This window comes from Eleutherodactylus coqui, chromosome 9, assembly GCF_035609145.1.
Source record: "Eleutherodactylus coqui strain aEleCoq1 chromosome 9, aEleCoq1.hap1, whole genome shotgun sequence".
Lineage (NCBI taxonomy): Eukaryota > Metazoa > Chordata > Amphibia > Anura > Eleutherodactylidae > Eleutherodactylus > Eleutherodactylus coqui.
Genome location: NC_089845.1, coordinates 119,869,785 through 119,892,165, shown reverse-complemented (window position 1 = coordinate 119,892,165; position 22,381 = coordinate 119,869,785). Strand labels below are relative to the sequence as shown.

Sequence of the window (22,381 nt, the reverse complement as noted above, 5' to 3'; positions counted from 1 at the left end):
TTCGCTGTAATACCGATGCCTTGTGGCTAACGCATTTATAAGGTTTCATTCTTACACACTTATCATAATTTATTCATAAAAGGTGAAAGTTTGAAATGATTGCACTGTCTGCTTTCTTGAAGATGCTTTTCTATAGTCTTCCAGAACGAACCTTGTTGTTTGTCATCTTCCCTTCTTTGATATTTTTGTGAAAATAATTTAAGTTATTATAGGTTTTTTTTCCCAAATAAAACCAACTATTATAAAGATTGAAGATACCATGCACCCTGTCCTTATAGTAACAGAACCTGATCCCCCCACGAGATGTCACTTGACATTCCCGCAGAATGCATGAAATCATATCAGTCAGCGAGTCCCATACCTTGGCACAGATGTTACGCCACATACAACACAAACGCGGCATACAAATGAAGATTACAATATGTTTAATGCGTCGAATACAAAAATTGCATCATTGAAAAAGAAAGATTCACTTCTATCAAAAATCTTCATATTTAAAAGGTTTGCCTTCATCAGAATCATGGTATTGCTAATTAGAATGACATTTACAAATCAACATATTAGGAACACGTCCAGTAAAAATCTAAAGTTTAGAGGAAAAAAAAAAAAAAAAAAAAAAAGGGTTTCCCAAAAGAGACGTCTCTATCTACTACATGATCAACAATTCATAAGCTGGAAAACAATTCAGATCTGGAATGTTTAATTATGACTGCATTAAGACTTTGCATTCTGTGCCTCATTATCATTATGCTAGGAAATGGAATGTAACATTTGTGACTGATATGGCATATAATGTATGTTTACATCCTCTGAGTCCTCATTGAGATTGCTGGCACAGGCTAGTCTCCCGAGTCTTCTCTGGGTTCCGTAGTTGGAGTCAAGTTAAGATAACATAGGGCGTAGAAAGCCAGCAAAAGTACCAGGATGGCCACAGCAACCAGGAGCACCTCCTAAAAGAGACAAGAAAGAAAGAAAATCAATGAAATACCATAACTAGAGATGAGTGAGCATACTCGCTAAGGGCAATTACTCGATGGAGCATTGCCCTTAGCGAGTACCTGCCAGCCCGGAAGAAAAGGTTCGGCCGTCGGGGGGAGCGGCGGGGAAGAGTGGGGAGGAACGGAGGGGAGATCTCCTCTCCCCCCTGCTCACTGCCGCAACTCACCTCTCACCCACGCCGGCAGCCGAACCTTTTCTTTCGAGCGGGCAGGTACTCGCTAAGGGCAATGCTCGATTGAGTAATTGTCCTTAGCGAGTATGCTCGCTCATCTCTAATTATAACCTATGTCCTCTTTTTTACTTTAAGCTGCCATGCAAAGTTCAGGAATAGTGATTAGCAGTGCTGACACTTCCATGCGACAGTGCTACAAAACGTATGTGTGCGGAGCCCATGCTGTCCTAGGGGTTCTTCCACTTTAGTGATATTTTGTAGATTGCGACATTGCGACAATACAAAATCCCGACATGCTCTATACAGTCACAATTTGCTACCGTATGTTTTGTAGTCCATGTTTCCCTATGGAACCTTCTTTGTGTTGCATCACACGAAAACGCTGTTTTCGTGCGGTGCGATGCAACTATTACAGTAGGAAATCCTACTGTAAAAGCCCTAAAATAAGCCCTAGCTGTATGGAAAATAAAAAAAACAACAAACATAAATCACCTAAGAGGTGCTGTCTACTCCGTCGTGTCTTCTCTGCAGGTGCTAGACACTTGTCTTCAGGCAATTCTTTTTGGTCTGGGATTTGAAACCCCCACCACCAAGAAGCGCTGCCTCTGATTGGTTTTCGAGCGCCAGGGCTCAGCCAATCAGAGGCAGCGCTGCCTGGAGGCAAGATTTTTCAAATCCTGGACCAGGAAGAATTGCCTGCCGGGGAGAAGTGTGGCAGCAGCTGTTAGGCGATGTATCTATTTTTTTTTTTTTTTTTTTTAATTGCAGCCAGGACTTATTTTCAGGGTATGACTTACATTTCAAGCCCCCCACACCCCATCTCCCCCGAAAATTCCAGCAAAAGAGAGCTACAAAATCGCTATATCGCACAGACCACTTATGTGATATTGTGTCGCCCATGTGGAAGCGACACGCCAGAAAATTTTTTCCTTTAAAAAGGCACTGCACTTTGAACAAACTTGGGCTTATACAACAGCAAACGTGATCATAAAACGGTAGGGTTGGAAGGGACCTCCAGGGTCATTGGGTTAAACAGTGCAGGATCACTAAATCATCCCTGACAGATATTTGTCCAGCCTTTGTTTGAACACTTCCATTGAAGGAGAACTCACCACCTCCTGTGGCAACCTGTTCCACTCATTGATCACCCTCACTGTCAGAAAGTTTTTTTCTAATATATAATGTGTGTCTCCTCCCTAATAATAATAAATAGCAAAAATCTAAATCACTCAAAATGAGGTTTCTGTGCTGAAAGAAAAAGATCACTCTATAATGTTGGAAACTAGTGCGTCTCCCTTTCTTCTAATTTGCTGTCTTCAGTTATGTGAACTTTAGGAAGTGTCTTTGTTTGCTATTGTTTCATATTGCCCATAGAAGTCTATGGTGAGGTAAGGGAGAGGTAACTGCAGGAGGGAGGGAGAGAGACACAGACAGACTTACACAGTGTAGAGGGTCATTTACACAGGATGATCATCACTCAAAATTAATTTAAACGATAATCATCCTGTGTAAATACAAAAATAAAAAAAATTACCATTCGTTCATTTTTCGTTGACTTTTAGTCAGCATAAAAAGCACCACTGGATCGTTGGCTTCTCGCTGCATGTAAAGGTTCTCAGCTTCACATAGAATGTGAAGTGCTGAGCGAGAAGCCAGATATCCAGCGGTGATTTCTGCCTGACTAAACACCCTGCATGAGCGCCACCGTCAGCGATCGTGCGGGCATTTAAATGACTGTTGTCCTTTGTAAATGGGACTTAAGTGCTTATTATCTTGCACCTACTGAAAACACACATACCCTGTACTGCTGTACAATGTCCTCTATGCTGCTGTTACTACTGAAGTTGTGCTTTACAGAGGAGATATCCTGCTCTTCTAACGCATGGAAAACTGAGAAGTAGATATACAGCCTGCAGATGGGAGAACTAGTGAAATTGTCCTAGATAAGTAACTATTATCAGAAATTGTGTTATTCCTCAGGTTTCATTTGTACTTTGTAACCATGGAGAAACATGGGCTTGAACAGAAACAGGAGATACAAAAATGGTAGAATTTCTCGTTAGAATACTTGCAAGTTTACTTGATTATTTTAGATGCCCTGGAGCGCTAATACAAGGACTGCGAAACTGCCTTGACAAAAAGCAACTGCTTACACCACTAGGGGAGCTTTGTACGCACCTACATCATGGAGCTTCCATCGAATCCAATCGAGTTGGAAACTGCATGAGTTAACCATGTGGGGTAATGAAAAGCTGGAACTCCTTACTAAAGAAATAAATCACTGTTTCCTTATTAACCCACTGAGAACCACAGGAATATTTTTGTTTTTTTCCTCGCAGCATTATATTAGCGGTAACAGTTTTATTTTTACATCTGTATAGCTGTTTAGAGTGGGACAAGTTGTAGATTTTTAAAAAATGATTTTAGGGTACAAACAAGTTAAAGACGATCCATCACTATCCCTGACAGGTTTATTGGGGTAAATACATGTATTCCCAATTCTGGATCCTATATTCTTAGACCTCTGCATAGAGCTGTTCCTCCGTTGTTCCTCCATTATCCCTCCTACAAATGTAAGAATAAATTGACAGCTGGGCATTAGCATTACTATTAACAAAGGACTGTGTCCTTACAGTCTGGTAGTGTGATCACCTATTGGACAATGTCAGACTGTGCAGAGATACACCCCCAACTAGTCACTCCTAGTTGTCAATGTACTCAGATTTATTCAGGAATAACAGGGGAGGGGCACGGCACACAGATCTAGAAGACGTTGCCTCAGCATTACCATTTTATAGGGAATTACTATTATTTACTAACACATGTGTCAGGAGAGCGGACAGTTCCTTTTTATAGTTTATTTCATATAGCTATTTTTTAAAAAAATGGCAGAATACATTAAAAAATGCAATTCTGAGATTAAGGCCTCCTTCACATGGGCGACAAAGTTGCGCGATTTTGTAGCATTGCTACGATGCTACAAATCGCATGTATGAGAAGCCCATGGCTTCCTATGGGTTCCTTCACACATGAGATGTTTTGTAGCATGCTATAAAAAGACACCCAAACCTCGCAGGTCCGGCGATATGCCCGCGACACCCTAGGTTTTGTAGCCCATGTTTCTCTATGGGGCCTTCCTCTCTGTTGCATCGCATCGTATGAAAACGCGGTTTGCATGCGATGCGACTTTGACATTAGCAGATGCTACAAAGTCGTGTGATTTCGTAGCGTCACATGCAACTTTGTAGCGCTACAAAATCGCGGTATTGCTGCGAGAAAATCGCAGCGATATCATCCGTATGATGATGCGATATCGATGATGATGCGATGCGATATCGATGATGATGCGATGCGATATCGCTGCGATTTTCTCGCAGTGATGCGGTGACGCCCGTGTGAAGGAGGCCTAAAAAAAAATTTTTTTTTACAGCGCTTAAGCTACATTTACACTAGTGTTTTTTTTTTACTGATGTTTTCCGATTTCCGTTTTTAATGAAACTGGAAGTGAAAAGCAGAGATCTGTATGTAGACTTTCATCCATTTTCAGCATTTAAAACAATATTGTGGTAGTGGCTCATCAATAAGTGTGACTCAGTTGTTAGCACTGTTGCCTTGCAATGCCGAGGACCTGGGTTCAAATCTCATTAAGGGCAATGGCAACGTTGAAAAACTCCATCTAGGCATTGTCAGATGTGAACCTACAACTCCAGCAGTGCTAATAACTCAACTACCACACTTATCCTTTTACTGGCAGAAAAATAGAAGAGCAACAAGAATAAACACAAGGAGAACATAAACAGCTAATACAGCCATCACCCTTGGCCAGATTTGAACCTATAACTCCAGCATTAAAGGCAGCAGTGCTGAGGACTGAGCCACTATGCTTATTCTTCCTTCTCTGGACCAAAGAATAAGTCAATGCAGATGTTGTCTTTGGTCAAATTTGAACCTAGGACCCCAGCACAGCAAGGCAACAGTGGTAATGACTAAGCCACCATGTTTTTTTTCTTTGTTCTTATTCTCCCTCTTTCTCTTCCTCCAGAGGAGATGAAAAGTGGAGGAGAAGATGAAGGGGAAGGAGGAGAAGCAAGATGGCTCAGTGGCTAGCAGCGCTGACTGGTAACACTGGAATTTGAGGTTGATGTCGGACTATGGACAATGCCCGAATAGAGGTTGTAGGTTCTCATTGTTTATGCTCTTCTCCTTCTCAAGCATAGTAGCTCACTCATTAAGGCCGCCTGCATACGAGCGGGTCGGATCCGGCGACGAGAATTCTCGCCGCGGGACCCGACCCCAGCGCCAGCAGAGACGAGCGCGTACTCACCCGCGCCCGGCGGCCCCGGCTCTTTCATGTGCCGGCTGCCAGGCAGCCGGCGCATGCACAGACCGGAGCCAGCGGCCGGGTGAGTGACGTATCTGTGTGAGGCTCTGCGAGCCCCGCACAAAAATAGGACATGCCGCGGTTTGTTTGCCGCGCGACATTTCGCGCGGCCAAACCGCGGCCGTCTGCATAGGAGTGCGTATTGTAATGCACACCTATGCAGGCTTTGAGCGGCGGAAATCCCGCCGCGGGATTTCCGCCCGTGTGCAGGCGGCCTAACACTGCTACCTTGCAGTGCTGGAATTGTAGCTTCGAATATGACAAAGGGTGATGGCTATTTAGAGTTTTTCTTAAGTTGATGTTGCCCTTGCTGAAATTTGAGCTTAGGACCCCAGCATTGCAAGGCAAGTATTAACTACGTAAAGGAAAGATAGGGCAGGACCCTTCCCACTTTTTTTTCCAAACTTGTGCCCATTTTAAGAATCCCTATATAGAAGGCTCTCCCTAATGTCCACAGTTATCCAGGTTTTGCCCCCTACACTACTGCCCTTTCCTGATTGTTACACTGGCACTGCCCATGGACACGACCTGCAGTATTTCCATGGGTTCCTGTTCAGGCTTGTGCAGATGTCCCCCGTTTCCCCCACACGTCTCCTCGGTTTATTTCCTGTACATATATATGGAGGCACTAATATAAGGAAGTGGTATGAATAAATACCACAGGCAGCACCTTAGTGTACCCTCTCATAGATCCCTCTGGACACATGCCCTGCAGGAGCACACCATGCTTTAATGTTTTTAATACCTCCAGGCTACAGGACGGCCCACAGAAGGGTTTTAAAGAGCCAGTGCCGTAAAAGCATTGAATATACCAAAATGGGAAAAAGAAGAGGTAAGTGAATGCAGTTACTTAACATGTACAATGTTCCGATGTTCGCAGTCACTTTTCTACCAATGCTTTTCAACTTTAAGGATATGTTTACACAGAGCAAAAATACTGCGGAACGTCCACAGCAGAGATTCCACTGCAAGTTCTGCATCCAAACAGTCAAAATCTGCACCCCTGGTTTACGATGGATGAAGAAATACTGCGGAGTTGGACAGCATTTACATCCTGTGTAAACATACCCTAAAAAGTAGTATTTACTGCATATAATAGCAAGTTTTCCAAAAACGATACAATATTAGGATGATAGGAAAGTAAGTGCAGCTTACCTCCTATCATTAGTGGAGTAGATTTCTAATTAATACCATCCTAAGGTCAGACAGGATAAAGCTAGACCAGAGAGGCAGAAACAGCGCCAAACTTATCACAATGACACACAGCGTATGACCAACTTGTTGTAGGAGCGATCGACCCATATAGTCTTATATACGTTGTTCCTTTGGATTATTGCAAGTTTGCAGAAACTTGTAGAAACAATCAGAAAGAGGAACCTTGGCTCGTCTGAAGTCTAACTGCGGGGGAAAATAAGAAACTCTCCAGGGCTAAGGCGTTACTATATATTCATGCATCATATATAATGGTTAACAGTGATTCGCTGACAGAAATGCTGCCCGTTGTCAATCAGTGATTGGCTAACTATAGTGTGCTGTCTGACATTAATGGGTTAACGTGCCTCCCATTGGTCTATACATAATAAACAAAGGGAAATTCTCTTCAGCGGAGCACTGACTGCAATTCAACCACATCAGCGTTGTGTCCAAGTTCCTCTCTGGTGCGCCGTACAGATAATTAGACGTACCTGGCTACAATATCCTTTGAGTATTCCCAAAACGCAATCGAATACGCCATCCATGTCTGACTAGTGCTTCTAACTTCATCTTCTGGCTGGTGTACTTCACACCAATATTTGGGGCAAAACAAATAGTGCCCGCCCTTATTAAATCCAACACATTAGCCACACCCCTTTTTCTAGAAATATTTTGGCCCAATTTGTGTACAATTCTAGTGCGTTTCACTTCGCAAACCTCCCTGATTGTTTTTCTGATACATGCAGTTGCCACAAACATTCCCCCATATACCATTCAAGGAGGCAGCCTGCACTCGGTGTGTGACTAATCACTGAGGTGGTGATGGCAGTATGAATGACACGTCACAGAATTGGCTGCTGCACTCATGTGTCACACAAAGGCAGGCTCCAAACTACAGAACTGTCAACAAGGGAGCAAACGGGGATTTTAAAGGTATGTGACAATTTTTTTTAAATATCGGAAACATCAACAATGAACTGAATTATTTTAATAAAAAGGTCCATCTTGCCTATAATGATCCTTATTTGTGGCATTTACAACGGACACTTAAGTAAAAATGTCACTTGTTTTGATGGATTTTGCATCAATGTGGTAAAAAAACCACTAAAAAATAAAATGAGGGATAGAACAACGGAACAACCTTCAAAACACCATTTGCAGTTTAACCAGGAAGGGGGAAAAAAAAGAGTAATGAATAATTCATAGCATTTGTTTATGTTCTGCTGGGATTTTCTACCTGGCTGTTCATGTTTTAGTGCTAATGGCATAAATTTGTTCAAAACATTCCAACTGTAACATACGTTTCTCTGAGGCATCGTCTTGATTTTGCATTGTGACAAGTTTCCGATAATTTCGCTATTTATATTGCCCTTGTGTGAAATAAATGCACAGTTGCATTAAAGAAGCAAATTATGAATATTTACTTAAATTAACGAAACAAATACAAACAGACCACAAACGATTAAAAACATGGTAATGGAGCGAGGGAGAATTTCTTGTTTTCATTACAACTAGGCCAGTACTTTTTTTTTTTATAATGCAGGTTTCATTTTTCTTTTTTTTTTTCCCTACACAGCTGTTCTTGCAGGCCCATCTGGACACACAGCTACTAATCTTAAGAGGATGTAATAAGCAAGTGACACACAACTGTAGGAGCCATCTGCTTGTGAGAATGGACAGCAGACTCGTACCGCGCACTCGCTATTCTCAGCCCACATAATGAATGTCACAATAGCTCCATGATACAGTGCATACAGATGTGTTGTCTTAAGATTCGAGCAAACACCAACAATGAACTGATTTTTTTTCTGGCTTCCAAATGCTGGCATTAACGAGATATTCCATAGCACAGCAGGTATAGGTTGTCCGAACCACACTAAAATGTTAAAAGATGGCATTTTTTAAAAATTGCTCTCATGCATTTGCATTAAAAAGAGAAGCAACTTTGTGAATAGTCTTCATTAAAAATCTCCCTACCGTTTAGTGTACACAGCTCCTACACAGACTGCAAACGAAGCTTGTGTGTGGTTTTTCCTTGCTGTCTGATGCAAGTTATGCTCGAACATCTTGGCCGTAACTCGCACCCCTTAAAGGAGGTCTGGCAGGTTTTAGCAATATAAACCCTATAGACTATAATATGTGGGACAGCCTAAGGAATAAACAGGACCTTGATTCCCTCCCTCGGAGCCTCCCATCTGCTTCCTACGCTGTATACTAATTAATGGTAGACTGTCTGATGGGCGGTTCACCTTACACTGCAGTCCTGGCTTTCTCCCTCCTACAAACACCCCTCCATCTCTTTTTTGCATCTCTATTGCTGATTGACGCCTCCCGCAATGGCAGCTAGAGACGTCACGCGGTCCATTTGCGGCGTTCCTAAGCTGCACTAAGGGAGCGGGTGACCTGTGACTTCCGCTCCCCTGGAATAAAGTCACATGCGTGCGCTGTCCCCAGTATGGCTCAGACACACCTCAGATGGAAGGAATGACATCTTTAGTGGCCATTGCTGGAGACATCCATCAGCAATGATGGGGACGTTTTTAGGAGGAAGAGGGAGAGAACCCAGACTAGAGCACAAGCTGAGCCACCCATTAGACGGTTCACCATTAATTAGCATACAGTGAAAGAAGCAATTAGAAAAAAAAACAAAAAAAAACTGGCCCATAGTCTATAGTGGGGCCAGGTGCATTAAAGTGCCATTTAGACAACGATTATCGTTCAAAATTCGCTCAAAAGCAGTCTTTTGAGCGATAATCGTTGTGTGTAAACGCACAGCCATCAAGCAGTTTTCATTTGTGATTCGCTCATAGTTGTCTTTCAGCAGGCTCGGGAAACACTTCAGAAGACAGCGCTCCAGCTGTGTTCTGCACAGCCCGCTCGGAGCGCTTAGCTGTATTCTAGCAGAGCGCTCCGAGAACACAGCAGCTGTATACAAAAGACAGCGCTCCAGCTGTCTTCTGTATACAGCAGGAGCCTTCATTTACACACTAATAAGCTCTTAAGTAGCCGATTAGCTACTTAAGAGCTTATGCAAAGTGAACGCTTAAAACGGTCACTGAAACTGACCAGATTTTATGCAAGTGCTTGTTAACCATTTCAAAAACACAGCACAAGTGCAATGCGGGGACTTCACTCGACACAAACTAAGAAGCTGTTATCAAGCCATCAGCAGCGGGTGACAGCAGTAACATGCAGCCGACACCTGCTGCAACAGGCAGGACTGAAGACTACTCTGATTAACCCCTTAGCCAGTAGTGACAACGGCACCCAAGTAGGTTTACAACGTGAGGTTTCTCCCCTCTAAGCCTATCTGCACCTCCTCAGTGCCATCATTAACAGGTATAATATAGAAGTATTGCAGTGTATTATAAATGTAAGTCCAAATCCCTAAGTGGGACAAAAAAAATTAACTAGAAGACTTTAGTAACATTTACCATTTAATGTGACAAAGATATAATACTAGAGGTCATCTGTAAGGGGACAAAATATCGTTCCACACGTATGTCCAGTAAAAAAGTGAAAACTTGAGAGTGAACTTGGATTCTCTTATGTAGCAACTTTGTGAAATCTTTACCTTTAAACCTATATTTGTGCTGCAGACGTTGCTTCCCAAATTCACTAACAGGAAGTTAACATTATCTGTCATAATTTAGACACCTTACAGTTACAGTCTGGTCGCTATCTTTATAAGTCGTCTTGTAGCTAATATTGAACTTCCCCCAACTCTACTCCTTTTGCCCTTTAAACCATGCAGACAGCAAAGGCTGCCTTCTTGAATCAGTGCTGATGCTGCTGTGATCACAGGACTTTGGGTGCATTCACACAAGCGTGTTTTTGTGCGTACTTAGGTGCATACATATGTCCGAACCTAGGTACGAGCAAAAACACACGTGAACACAGCTGCGTGCTTCTTGTCAATGGAGCCGCGGCTGCTGCCGACGGCTCCATTAAAAGCAATGCTCTGCCGGCCATCTGCATTCTTTTTCAGGGAAGGGCTTAACATATTAGCCCTTCCCTGCAAAAGAAACATTTTAGTGCAAAACAAAACAAAAAAAAAAAAAAACTCACCTCTTCGCCGCTGCCGTGACCCCCGTGGGCATGAAGAACACATCTGCATGTGGCAGATGTTTCCTTCACCCCCGCTCGTTAAAAGAATTCTCTGCTGCTACATCTGCCACATCTGTGACAGATGCAGCAGAGAGATTCTTCAATTCTCTACCGCAGCTGTCACACATGTCAGCTGCGGTAGAGGATTCTGCTGCCGGCAATTGATTTCAGGGAAGGGTTTTATATATAATCCCTTCCCTGAAAATCAAGTAAAAGTGGTTTAAAAAAACAAAAAAAATAGATACTCTCCTCTCTTCAGCTGCCGAGGCTCAGCCGTGTCTTCTCCTGCTGTCCCTTGCACTGTGGTGCTGATCTATCAGCAGGCCCATCTGGACCTGAATGTGATATGCTGAGGTGCTCAGCCAATCACAGGCAGCTCTCGCCTGTCATTCATTCAGATTTTAAATCCCCGTCTGCTGATAGATCAGCACCACAGTGCAGGAGAAGACGCTGCTGAGCCCCGGCAGCTGAAGCAAGGCGAGTATCTTTTTTGTTTTTTAAACCACTTTCACTTGATTTTTCAGGGAAGGGCTTATATTTAAAGCCCTTCCCTGAAATCAATTGCTGGCAGCAGAATCCTCTACCGCAGCTAACATGTGTGACAGCTGCGGTAGAGAATTGAAGAATTCCTCTTCTGCATCTGCCACAGATGTGGAAGATGTAGCAGCAGGGAATTCTTTTAACTAGCGGGGATGAAGATTAACATCTGCCGCATGCGGCAGATGTGTTCTTCATCCCCGCGGGGGACACAGCAGCGGCGGACAGGTAAGTAATTTTTTTTTGTTTTTACACTAAAATTTTTCTTTTTTTAGGGAAGAGCCTATATGTAAAGCTCTTCCCTGAAAAAGAATTCAGTGGTGCCAGCAGACCGTTGTCTTCAATGGAGCCGCCGCCAGCAGCAGCGGCTCCATTGAAGAGAATGGCTGCATTTTTTTTTTTTTTTATACACTAAAATTTTTCTTTTTCAGGAAAGAGTTTAAATGTAAAGCCCTTCCCTGAAAAAGAATGCAGGGAGCCGGCAGACCATTGTTTTCAATGGAGCCGCCGGCAGCAGCCGCGGCCCCATTGAAAACAATGTGTGCATTCCCTATTGTGCACGCATGTCCTATCTTTGCAGGCACGCACCTGCAAAGTACGAACATGTGCACACACCATAGGGAATGCATTGTTGTAAATACAAGCGTGTTTTTGTGCATACGCACGCACAAAAACACGCTCGTGTGAACCCACCCTTTGTATGTAAAGCAAAATAGCTTTTTTTCATAGCTTGTTCAAGATAATTCAGCTCTAACGATAATTCTGCGATATCGCACACTGTTTTAAATGGGGCTGGCGGCAGCAGCGCTAGCACTATTGAAAACATAGGGAATACATTGTGGACTTCTGCCACAGCTGTGACAGAAGATTTCTTCATCCCCCTGGGGACCGCAGCTGTGGCAGAGGTTCGTGATGCTATCCCATTGCTTTTAATGGGGTCGGCAGTGCTGCGGCCCCATTGAAAGCAGTGGGTTGCAGGCAACCGCCGCAGCGATTATTTTTGGGGAATGGCTTGAAATATAAGACAGTCACAGGCAGCGCTCAGGCATTGAATGACAGCTGAGCGCTGCCTGTGATTGGTCACAACGCTCAGTCAATCTCCGGCCTCTAGAACACAGAAAAAGACAGCCATGCCGGAGAGGAGAGCCGGACGGCTCTTCTAGGCGAGTATAATTTATTTTTTGTTTTTTTTAACCAGCTAGGGATGATTTTTAGGGAAGGGCTTATATTTCAAGCCCTTCCCCGAAAATAATCGCTGCGGGGATTGCCTGCAACCCATTGCTTTCCGACCCCATTGAAAGCAATGGGATAGTATCATGGAATTCTGCCACAGCGATGACAGAGGATTCCGTCATCCCCGATCTCCCCGTGGGGATGAAGGAAACTCCTGCCACAGCTGTGGCAGAAGTTCGCGATGCATTCCCTATGTTTTCAATGGTTCTAGCGCTGCTGTCGCTGGCCCCATTGAAAACAGTGTGCGATATTGCAGAGTCTTCTCTGCGCTGCGAGGCACTTGCAGCACAAGAAAAAGATATCACTAGTGGGTAGCCACCCTTAAGCTAATCTCTTTAACCCCTTAGTGACGGCCCTATCGTAAAACTACGTCCTGCTGTTGCAGGACGTGTATGGAGGGAGGTAGCGGCGCTATCTCCCTCCATACAGCGCGGGCATCAGCTGTTTATTACAGCTGACACCCGCGGGCAATAGCTGCGCTCGGCCGTTCGCGGCTATTAACCCTTTAAATGCCGCTGTCAATTCTGACAGCGGCATTTAAATCCCCCGAACGCTGCTCGGGGGTCCCGCACGGCCCCCCCGCGGTGAGATCGGGGGAGCCGTGCAGGTGTCATGGCACCTGGGGGCCTAATGAATGGCCCCAGGGCTGCCTTAGCAGACTGCCTATCAAGCCATCCACACAGGGTGGCTTGAAAGACTGCCTGTAAAAAAGCAGTATGACGTAATGCTATAGCATTATGTCATACTGCAGGAGCGATCAAAGCATCGCATGTTAAAGTCCCCCAGGGGGACTTCAAAGTAATGTCAAAAAAATAATCAATAAAGTTTTTTTAATTGTTAAAAAAAAAAAAAAAAAAAGTTATAAAAGTTTAAATCACCCCCCTTTTGCCATATCCATTATTAAAAAATCAAAATCATAAAATAAAAATATGTATTTGATATCGCCGCGTCCGTAAAAGTCGGATCTATCAAAGTAGTGCATTATTTTTCCTGCACGGTGAATGTCGTCTGAAAAAAAGATAAAGAACTCAAGAAATACACTATTTTAGTTACCCTGTCTCCCAGAAAAAACGCAATAAAAAGCGATCAAAAAGTCATATGTATTCCAAATTGATACTATCGGAAACTACAGGACATCCCGCAAAAAATGAGCCCTTGCTCAACTACGTCAACGAAAAAACAAAAAAAAGGTATTGCGCGCACAAAATGACCGCAGAAAATAATTGAAAAAAATTAAATATCTTAAAAAAATAAATAAAAGTACTACAGCAAAAAAAATACTATACAAGTTTGGTATCGTAGCAATCGTACTGACCCATAGAATAAAAATATCAGGTCGTTTTTGTTGCAATTTGTGTGCTGTAGAAACAGGACGCACCGAAAGATGGTGGAATGTCGTTTTTTTTCCATTTCTCTCTGCTAAGAATTTTTCAGTACATTATATGGTACAATAAATAGCACCATTGAAAAATACAACTCGTCCCACAAAAAACAACAAGCCCTCATACAGCGACGTCGATGGATAAATTAAGGAAAAAACAAAAATGGAAAAAAGCAAAAAAGCTCCGTCACTAAGGGGTTAAAGCATACCTCCTGCGATCTACTTAACACTGTGGAAGTTCCTATGCGATAATAAAGCGCTATTCTCTACAAGTGTACTAAGTAGATGCCCTGGCACACTGTGCCATAGACAGTTTGGGTATGAATTAGAGTGGTTTAGTTATCTGAATTTTGTACATCCGTCCATTAGCAGTGATTTTAATGAGTTGATATATTGTTCTGCTGTCAGATGCCCTTTAAAATGAATGCACCCATTAACAAAACCTTTAAATTGTTGCGAACGCTTCGTTATTAAATTCTACATTTATGCACCGCATTAACATGTGTTCTCCTAAATGTCCAGAGTAGAGAAAAAGAAAATGGATTGTCTCCGTGCGGTCCAATTGTTTGCAATTTGTAACATATGATTTCCCTATTTTTTCACAGTTATTGCAATGTTTACTACTTAATGTACTGTACAGCATTGGATGTCGTTAGCAGAGAGTTAATACAGCCAGAGGCACAGTGAATGCGAGAGATAAGCAGCGCTTCTTCCCATCTCTACATGGCAGGCTTGCAGATGCTCCAGCCGTGAAGCTGCCACTTGTGATGCCAAGCAACCTGCTGCTTTGATATCCATGTCGCCTATGCCAATGCATCCACAGGGGAAATGGTATAATGGCACACACTGGTTGATGATGGCAATCAATCTCAATTCTCTTTTTCTCTCCAAAACACACAAACTTGGATCGGACGTGATCTTGGAAGAGCGCCACCGAATCTCCCAGAGCAACGGTGATTAAGGAAGAAAAAAAAAGATAAGAACTGCATTTGATTGCTTTCAAAATGCAAAATGCTGGTGAGGTGCGAGCAACCCATAAACCTACACGCACAAAGAGGAAGGTATCCGCAAATCACGTAGATATATTCACTTTATCAAAGGAGACTATATGAGACATGGTGTTACTTGGCTATAGGAATTAGGCCTCTTCCACACAGGCGGCGCGATATCGTTGCAAGAAAAGCGCAGTGATGTCGCATCTGTGTTCTGTGCGATATTACTGTGTTTTCTCGCAGCGATATCGCGATTGTGTCGCTACAAAGTCGCACGACTTTGTAGCACTCTTAAGCCGGGATTTTTAGGGGAAGAAGTGGGGGCTTGAAATATAAACACTACCCCCAAAATAAGCCCTATCTGCATAAAAAAAAAACGAAAAAAAAAAAAAATTACCTATCAGGCGCTGTGATTGGTTCATTGAGTGATGGCTCCGATTGGCTAAGCCGCGACGCTCGAGAGCCAATCACAGCCAGCACTTCCCGGAGGTGGGGATTTTAAACCACCAATTCATGAAGGGCTGCCTGAAGACCACAGAAAAGGGTGCTGGAGCTGCAGTGGAGACGGGCGCCGGAGCGGGCAGCGCCCGATAGGTAATGTATTGCTTTTTTCTGATTCAGATAGGCTGTATAGGGATTAGTCTGATTGCCATTAGGGAGTCAGGAAGGAATTTTCCCCCAAAAGGGCTAATTGGCTCCTGCCTCTTGGGGTTTTTTGCCTTTCTCTGGATCAACAACACAGGAGGATAAACAGGCTGAACTAAATGGACATTGTCTTCATTCAGCCTTACATTCTAGGTTACTATGTTAGCATGTATTTTAGGGCTTTTAGAGTAGTTTTTGTGCGATGCAACACAAAGGAAGAGTCCATAAGGAAACGTGGGTCCCAAAACATGGCAAATCACAACTGTATAGAGCATGCCGCGATTTTGTATTATCGCCCATAAGAAAGACTACAAAATGAAATGGTATGAATGAAGAATTGCCATGATAGATTCCCGATCTTATTTAGCGTATTTCATGCCATTCACACGGACGGCTTCTGTGTATCGGCAACAAAATACGCTAAAGCGATGAAAACCAAAGATCGCTGTAAAATCCTGTGACTACTGATGCTTAAATAGAGCCAGCTGTGTTCTTTTCCCAGCGTTGGACGCCGTTCAACTCCCCCCCCCTCCCCTTCCCCCCCCCGTTTCCATAGAAGCCTAAGGGAGCTTCCTGTGTATTTCATCAAAAGATAGGGCAAGGCCTATCTTTGGACGCAGCGTATAAAATCGACGACTGACAATGGTCGCTGATGTGCTATTTTTCCATGGCACAATTTTTCATCTGAATGAATACATTGGAATCCAATTTTTGGGCAGAATTAGACTGATATCAATTACTATCCTGACAAAAGCTATGAATTGTGACAATCTCTGTGCAGCTCTGAAAATCCAGCATTACATGCAAGGGCTCTAGGATTCGCCTACCTACGTTGTGAATGTATCAAGTGGGCAATCCTTACTGCTCACTGTCAAGTCTGTCACCCATTGACAGTGAGTAGTGGGAAATGTAAGAAGCCACCAAGGAGGAGAGAAGTGTAGAAGGAGGCAGCATTCACTGCAAGAGTTTAAAAGTTAGAAAGACACTTTATTCCATCATGGTCCATACATAAAACAGACAGCAGCAACGTTTCGATCCTCGCAGGGATCTTTGTCAAGACTGTTTATAACAAGTTCTCTTTAACCTCTTCACGCTCCAAGACATACAGTTACATCATGGAGGTTTCAGGTTTGTACAGAGGGGGATTGAGAGCCAATCCCGCACAAAAGAATGCGGGTGACGGCTGTTTCTCACAGCTGACACCTGCCAGCAACAGCCGCGATCATTACTCACGCTGATTGCAGCTGTTAATCCTTTAAATACTGCTGTCAATTCTGACAGCAGCATTTAAATGCCCCAATCGGAGTTGAGGGGTCCGGAACAGCCCTAGCACAATGAGATCACAGGCCTTATGAAAGCCCTCAGTGCTGCCATGCCTGTGGCAATATAATGTACCGTATATTCCGGCGTATAAGGCGACTGGGCGAAAAAGACGACCCCCCAACTGTCGCCTTATACGCCGGGAATACGGTGTCAAAAAAGAAAAAAAACAGTACTCAGCTCCCCCGGCGTTCTGCGGCGATGCTGCAGGCTGTCGCTCCCTCTTAGTCCCCGACAGAGCATTGCTTTCTGGATGCCGAGTTTGAAATCCCCGCCCCCAGAAAACTAATGCTGTGATTGGCTAACTCAGGCGGCGTCAGCCAATCACAGCCATTCAATGACGTTATATACGGTAATACTATGATAATACATCATACTGAAGGAGCAATGAAATAGCTCCAATGCATTTATTCCCATGGCCCAGCGTATATACCGTCGTGTGAAGGCAGCCTTACATCGAGTCCCTCAATTTTTCACCGGCTCATTAGTGTGCTTTTCTGTTCAATCCTCCATAGCTTGTACGTTTTCTGGTCACATCTTCTGCTTGGAAAGATTTTAGAATCAATGTCACAAATTCAAAATTAAGGCTCACTTAGGCTGGATTCACACAAGGGTAAATCGGCCGCGCTTTCACAGCCAGCTGATATACGTTACCCATCTGAGGCATTGGTTTCCAATGCATCTGTTAAGATGGCAGTTTTGTTGGTGCGCAAAAACGGTCGGCCAAGATAGCGCATACGTTGCTCATTCCGGGCCTATAAGAGTTGCCGGCAAAAGGGAGCTGGGAGTCTCCGCTAAACTGTCTCTCCGTCATACTCTATTTTAGCATGGATTCCGTGCTGATAGCCTCCATTGAAGTCAATGGATGCATATATTCCCCAGCCCATATATGAGTAGCGGAATTGCTCAGAACTAGCTATAGGAATATATAGAAAAGAGAGAGTGAATCAAATGAATTTTCACCTGGGCGATTGTCATGTTCTCATGTAATTCCCTGTTTTCTACGATGATGATACATTGAACATATGCGTGAATCTGCGCAGAAAATCACATGCATCGGCGATCTTCTGTGTCCATTCGCAGTTATTTTCTGACCCATTTGTGTGAGATTGGCCCAATCGTAAGGGAAGTCCGTTTACGACTCCGAATTAGATGGTGATATTTGTTCGATTGTGAGTCGTAGTAACGTTGAAATATTACTACATCTCTGATTTCGATGCTTTCATGTGGAAAAACAAGATGGCAGGCAACATTGTGACTATAGGGTGAAAAAAACTAGTAATGTTGGTACAGTCATATATAGTGAACTAGTAATGTTGGTACCGTAATATATAGTGAACTAGTAATGTTGGTACGGTACGGTACGGTAATATATAGTGAGCTAGTAATGTTGGTACGGTACGGTAATATATAGTGAACTAGTAATGTTGGTACGGTACGGTAATATATAGTGAACTAGTAATGTTGGTACGGTACGGTAACATATAGTGAACTAGTAATGTTGGTACGGTACGGTAATATATAGTGAACTAGTAATGTTGGTACGGTAATATATAGTGAACTAGTAATGTTGGTACGGTAATATATAGTGAACTAGTAATGTTGGTACGGTAATATATAGCGAACTAGTAACGTTGGTCCGGTAATATATAGTGAACTAGTAATGTTGGTATAGTATGGTAATATATAGTGAACTAATAATGTTGGTCCGGTAATATATAGTGAACTAGTAATGTTGGTATAGTATGGTAATATATGGTGAACTAGTAATGTTGGTATAGTATGGTAATATATGGTGAACTAGTAATGTTGGTATAGTATGGTAATATATAGTGAACTAGTAATGTTGGTATAGTATGGTAATATATAGTGAACTAGTAATGTTGGTATAGTATGGTAATATATAGTGAACTAGTAATGTTGGTATAGTATGGTAATATATAGTGAACTAGTAATGTTGGTATAGTGTGGTAATAGATGGTGAACTAGTAATGTTGGTATAGTATGATAATATATAGTGAACTAGTAATGTTGGTATAGTATGGTAATATATGGTGAACTAGTAATGTTGGTATAGTATGGTAATATATGGTGAACTAGTAATGTTGGTATAGTATGGTAATATATGGTGAACTAGTAATGTTGGTATAGTATGGTAATATATAGTGAACTAGTAATGTTGGTCCGGTAATATATAGCGAACTAGTAATGTTGGTCCGGTAATATATAGCGAACTAGTAATGTTGGTATGGTAATATATAGCGAACTAGTAATGTTGGTATAGTATGGTAATATATAGTGAACTAGTAATGTTGGTATAGTATGGTAATATATGGTGAACTAGTAATGTTGGTATAGTGTGGTAATAGATGGTGAACTAGTAATGTTGGTATAGTATGGTAATAGATGGTGAACTAGTAATGTTGGTATAGTATGGTAATAGATGGTGAACTAGTAATGTTGGTATAGTATGGTAATATATAGCGAACTAGTAATGTTACGGTATGGTAATATTGATGAACTAGTAATGTTGATACGGTAATATATGGTGAACTAGTAATGTTGGTATAGTATGGTAATATATGGTGAACTAGTAATGTTGGTATAGTATGGTAATATATGGTGAACTAGTAATGTTGGTATAGTATGGTAATATATGGTCAACTAGTAATGTTGGTATAGTATGGTAATATATGGTGAACTAGTAATGTTGGTATAGTATGGTAATATATGGTGAACTAGTAATGTTGGTATAGTATGGTAATATATGGTAAACTGGTAACGTCTCAATTTTTACAATAGTTATAAGGTGACCAGCATAGGGAAACATTGGGTAGTGCTGCAGTAATCCCGTACAGGACCAAATGTTGTCATATAGTAAAAGAAAGACCGTCACCCACGCCATTAAACCACAGTAATCAAAGGGTTAAAATTAGAGATGAGCGAGCGTACTCGGAAAAGCACTACTCGCTCGAGTAATTTGCTTTATCCGAGTATCGCTGTGCTCGTCCCTGAAGATTCGGGTGCCGCTGCGGCTGACAGGTGAGTCGCAGCGGGGAGCAGGGGAGAGCAGGCGGGAGAGAGGGAGAGAAAGATCTCCCCTCCGTTCCTCCCCGCTCTCCCCTGCAGCTCCCCGCTCCGTGCCGGCACCCGAATCTTCAGGGACGAGCACAGCGATACTCGGATAAAGCAAATTACTCGAGCGAGTAGTGCTTTTCCGAGTACGCTCGCTCATCTCTAGTTAAAATCCAAGTCTCCAGATGTGTCCAGGGGTCATCCTCCGCATTCTCATCCTAAGACTGGACTAGAACAGTATTCTGGCGTAGTCACAGACCGCAGCCAGCCCGCCGTAATCTATGATGATTTACAATTGGTAACATAAGGTTAATTACTACAAAACAAGCAACTCTAACCCAATTATTCCCCCCAAATGCTAATTAAGAAATCACAAGGTGTAATTTGTTATTTTGGAGTCATTTTAATGCATTCATCTGTATTTGTTTTACAAACATATAGCTTCCTCTTTAGCGATTCTGCGCCGTTTCGGTGACATTATTATCGGGAACAGAATGATTCTTTGGGGAAATTAAAAAGTTTTAAAATATCAACAGCAAAAAGAAACTCTGTCGCATTAAATGCTGCATTAAACTGACACTGTAATAACGTTCTAATGAAGCAAACTAATTAGGGAAGCATAAACTTCCATGGCCACGCTATCTGCAGAATTATTATTTTTTTCTTTTTACGTTATTAATTAAATTTCCTAATTTTATTTTTTGGTGTCTGAAACCTTCCTAAGATTATAACGAGCTAATTAATCAGTCAGACAGGATACAGTTAATTTATATGGAAATAGAGTTTTCTATCATGTAGCTTTGTGTGTATATAGTGAAAAAAAGGTAACAGTACAGAATGTATCCTGGAAAAGCAGGGATTGCCTGACTAGAGCCGGCCGCGGACCTCGCAGTACTTGGCCACAAATGGAAGGACAGAGGAAGACTTCATTCATAAGTGGTGGTCAAATCCATCATACCAAAACCATGGAGGCTAAAACAGAGTACCAAACACATCATTGGTCTTCTAGTAAGCTCACCAGTACAGTAGCTGCAAGCATCGGTGAGGACCCCCAAATTAGTAGGGGGCCCATGTACATGGGGTAATTTGTGTTACGTCCGTATTCTTTAGGCCTTATTCAGCCGGCCGTATATCGGCCTGGTATTCATGCCCGGGCGATATACGGTGTCCCTCTCTGCAGGGGGAGGAGGGTGAAAGAGCCAGGAGCAGTGCACTGAGCTCCCGCCCCCTCTCCACCCCTTGGCACTATTTGCAATGAGGGGAGCGGGACAGGGCGGAGCCAAGTTCCAAGACTCAGCCTCCTCCCCCTGCAGAGAGGGACACCGTATATCGGCCAGGCGTGAATACCCAGCCGATATATGGTCGTCTGAATAAGCCCTTAGGGTGCCTACCCACTAGCGATATTTTTTCTTGCGATGCGACAGCGATGATTATGAAACCAATGATTTTTAATGGTTTCATACTCATTTGCGGGTTTTTTTCAAGTCTCACAACGCACAGAAAAAATCTGGGGACTGCAGGGATGAAGGAATCCTCTTCCACAGCTGTTACAGATATTCGTGATGCTATCCCATTTCTTTCAATGGGATTGAAAGCAATGGGCTGCCGGCAACCCCCGCAGCGATGATTTTCATGGAAGGGCTTGAAATATAAGCCCTTTCCTGAAAATTATGGCTAGCTAAAAAAAGAAAAAAAAAAAAGCTGGTCTCATTAACTGAGCGCTTAGCCAATCACAGGCAGCGCTCAGGCAATGTTGACAGCTGAGCGCTGCCTGTGATTGGTCACAGCACTCAGCCAATCATAGGCAGCCCTCAGCATTAATCAATGAAGGTCTGAGGGCTGCCTGTGATTGGCTGAGCACTCAGCCAGTGACACCAGCACTTTCTGGGGGCAGGGATTTTTCAATCCCGAGCCTCCAGAAGACAACTGCCGAGGCCGGAGAGAAGAGCTGGACGGATCTTCTGTGCGAGTATATATTTTTATTTTTTACAGCTAGCCATAATTTTCAGGGAAGAGCTTATATTTGAAGCCCTTCCTAAAAAAAAGCATCGCTGCGGGGGTCGGCTGCAACCCACTGCTTTCAATGGGGCAGCCCCATTGAAAGAAATGTAATAGCATCACGGACTTCTGCCACAGCTCTAACAGCAGTGCGTGATGTATTCCCTGTGTTTTCAATGGGGCTGGCGTTGCTGCTGCGATATCACAGCATTTTCTCTGTGCTGCGAGGCACTCGATCTCACATCGCTAGAGGAAAAAAAACGCTAATGGGTAGGCACCCTTACGGATGCAATATGAACAGCATATGACATCATTGATTCGCACTGGTGTATTCAGACGTGTGTTTT

General features: G+C 43.0%; 1 protein-coding gene across 3 annotated transcripts in view; it reads right to left on the bottom strand.

Moving 5' to 3' along the window:
* Window positions 1-408: 408 nt before the first annotated feature.
* Window positions 409-22,381, bottom strand: part of TRIQK (triple QxxK/R motif containing) — an 82,378-nt gene continuing 60,405 nt past the window's right edge. For all 3 annotated transcript variants that reach the window (XM_066579020.1, XM_066579021.1, XM_066579019.1), the window contains one exon: window positions 409-950. In XM_066579020.1, the coding sequence (XP_066435117.1) occupies window positions 840-950 (111 nt within the window). In that variant the 3' untranslated portion in view covers window positions 409-839. The remainder of the gene's footprint in view (window positions 951-22,381) is intronic.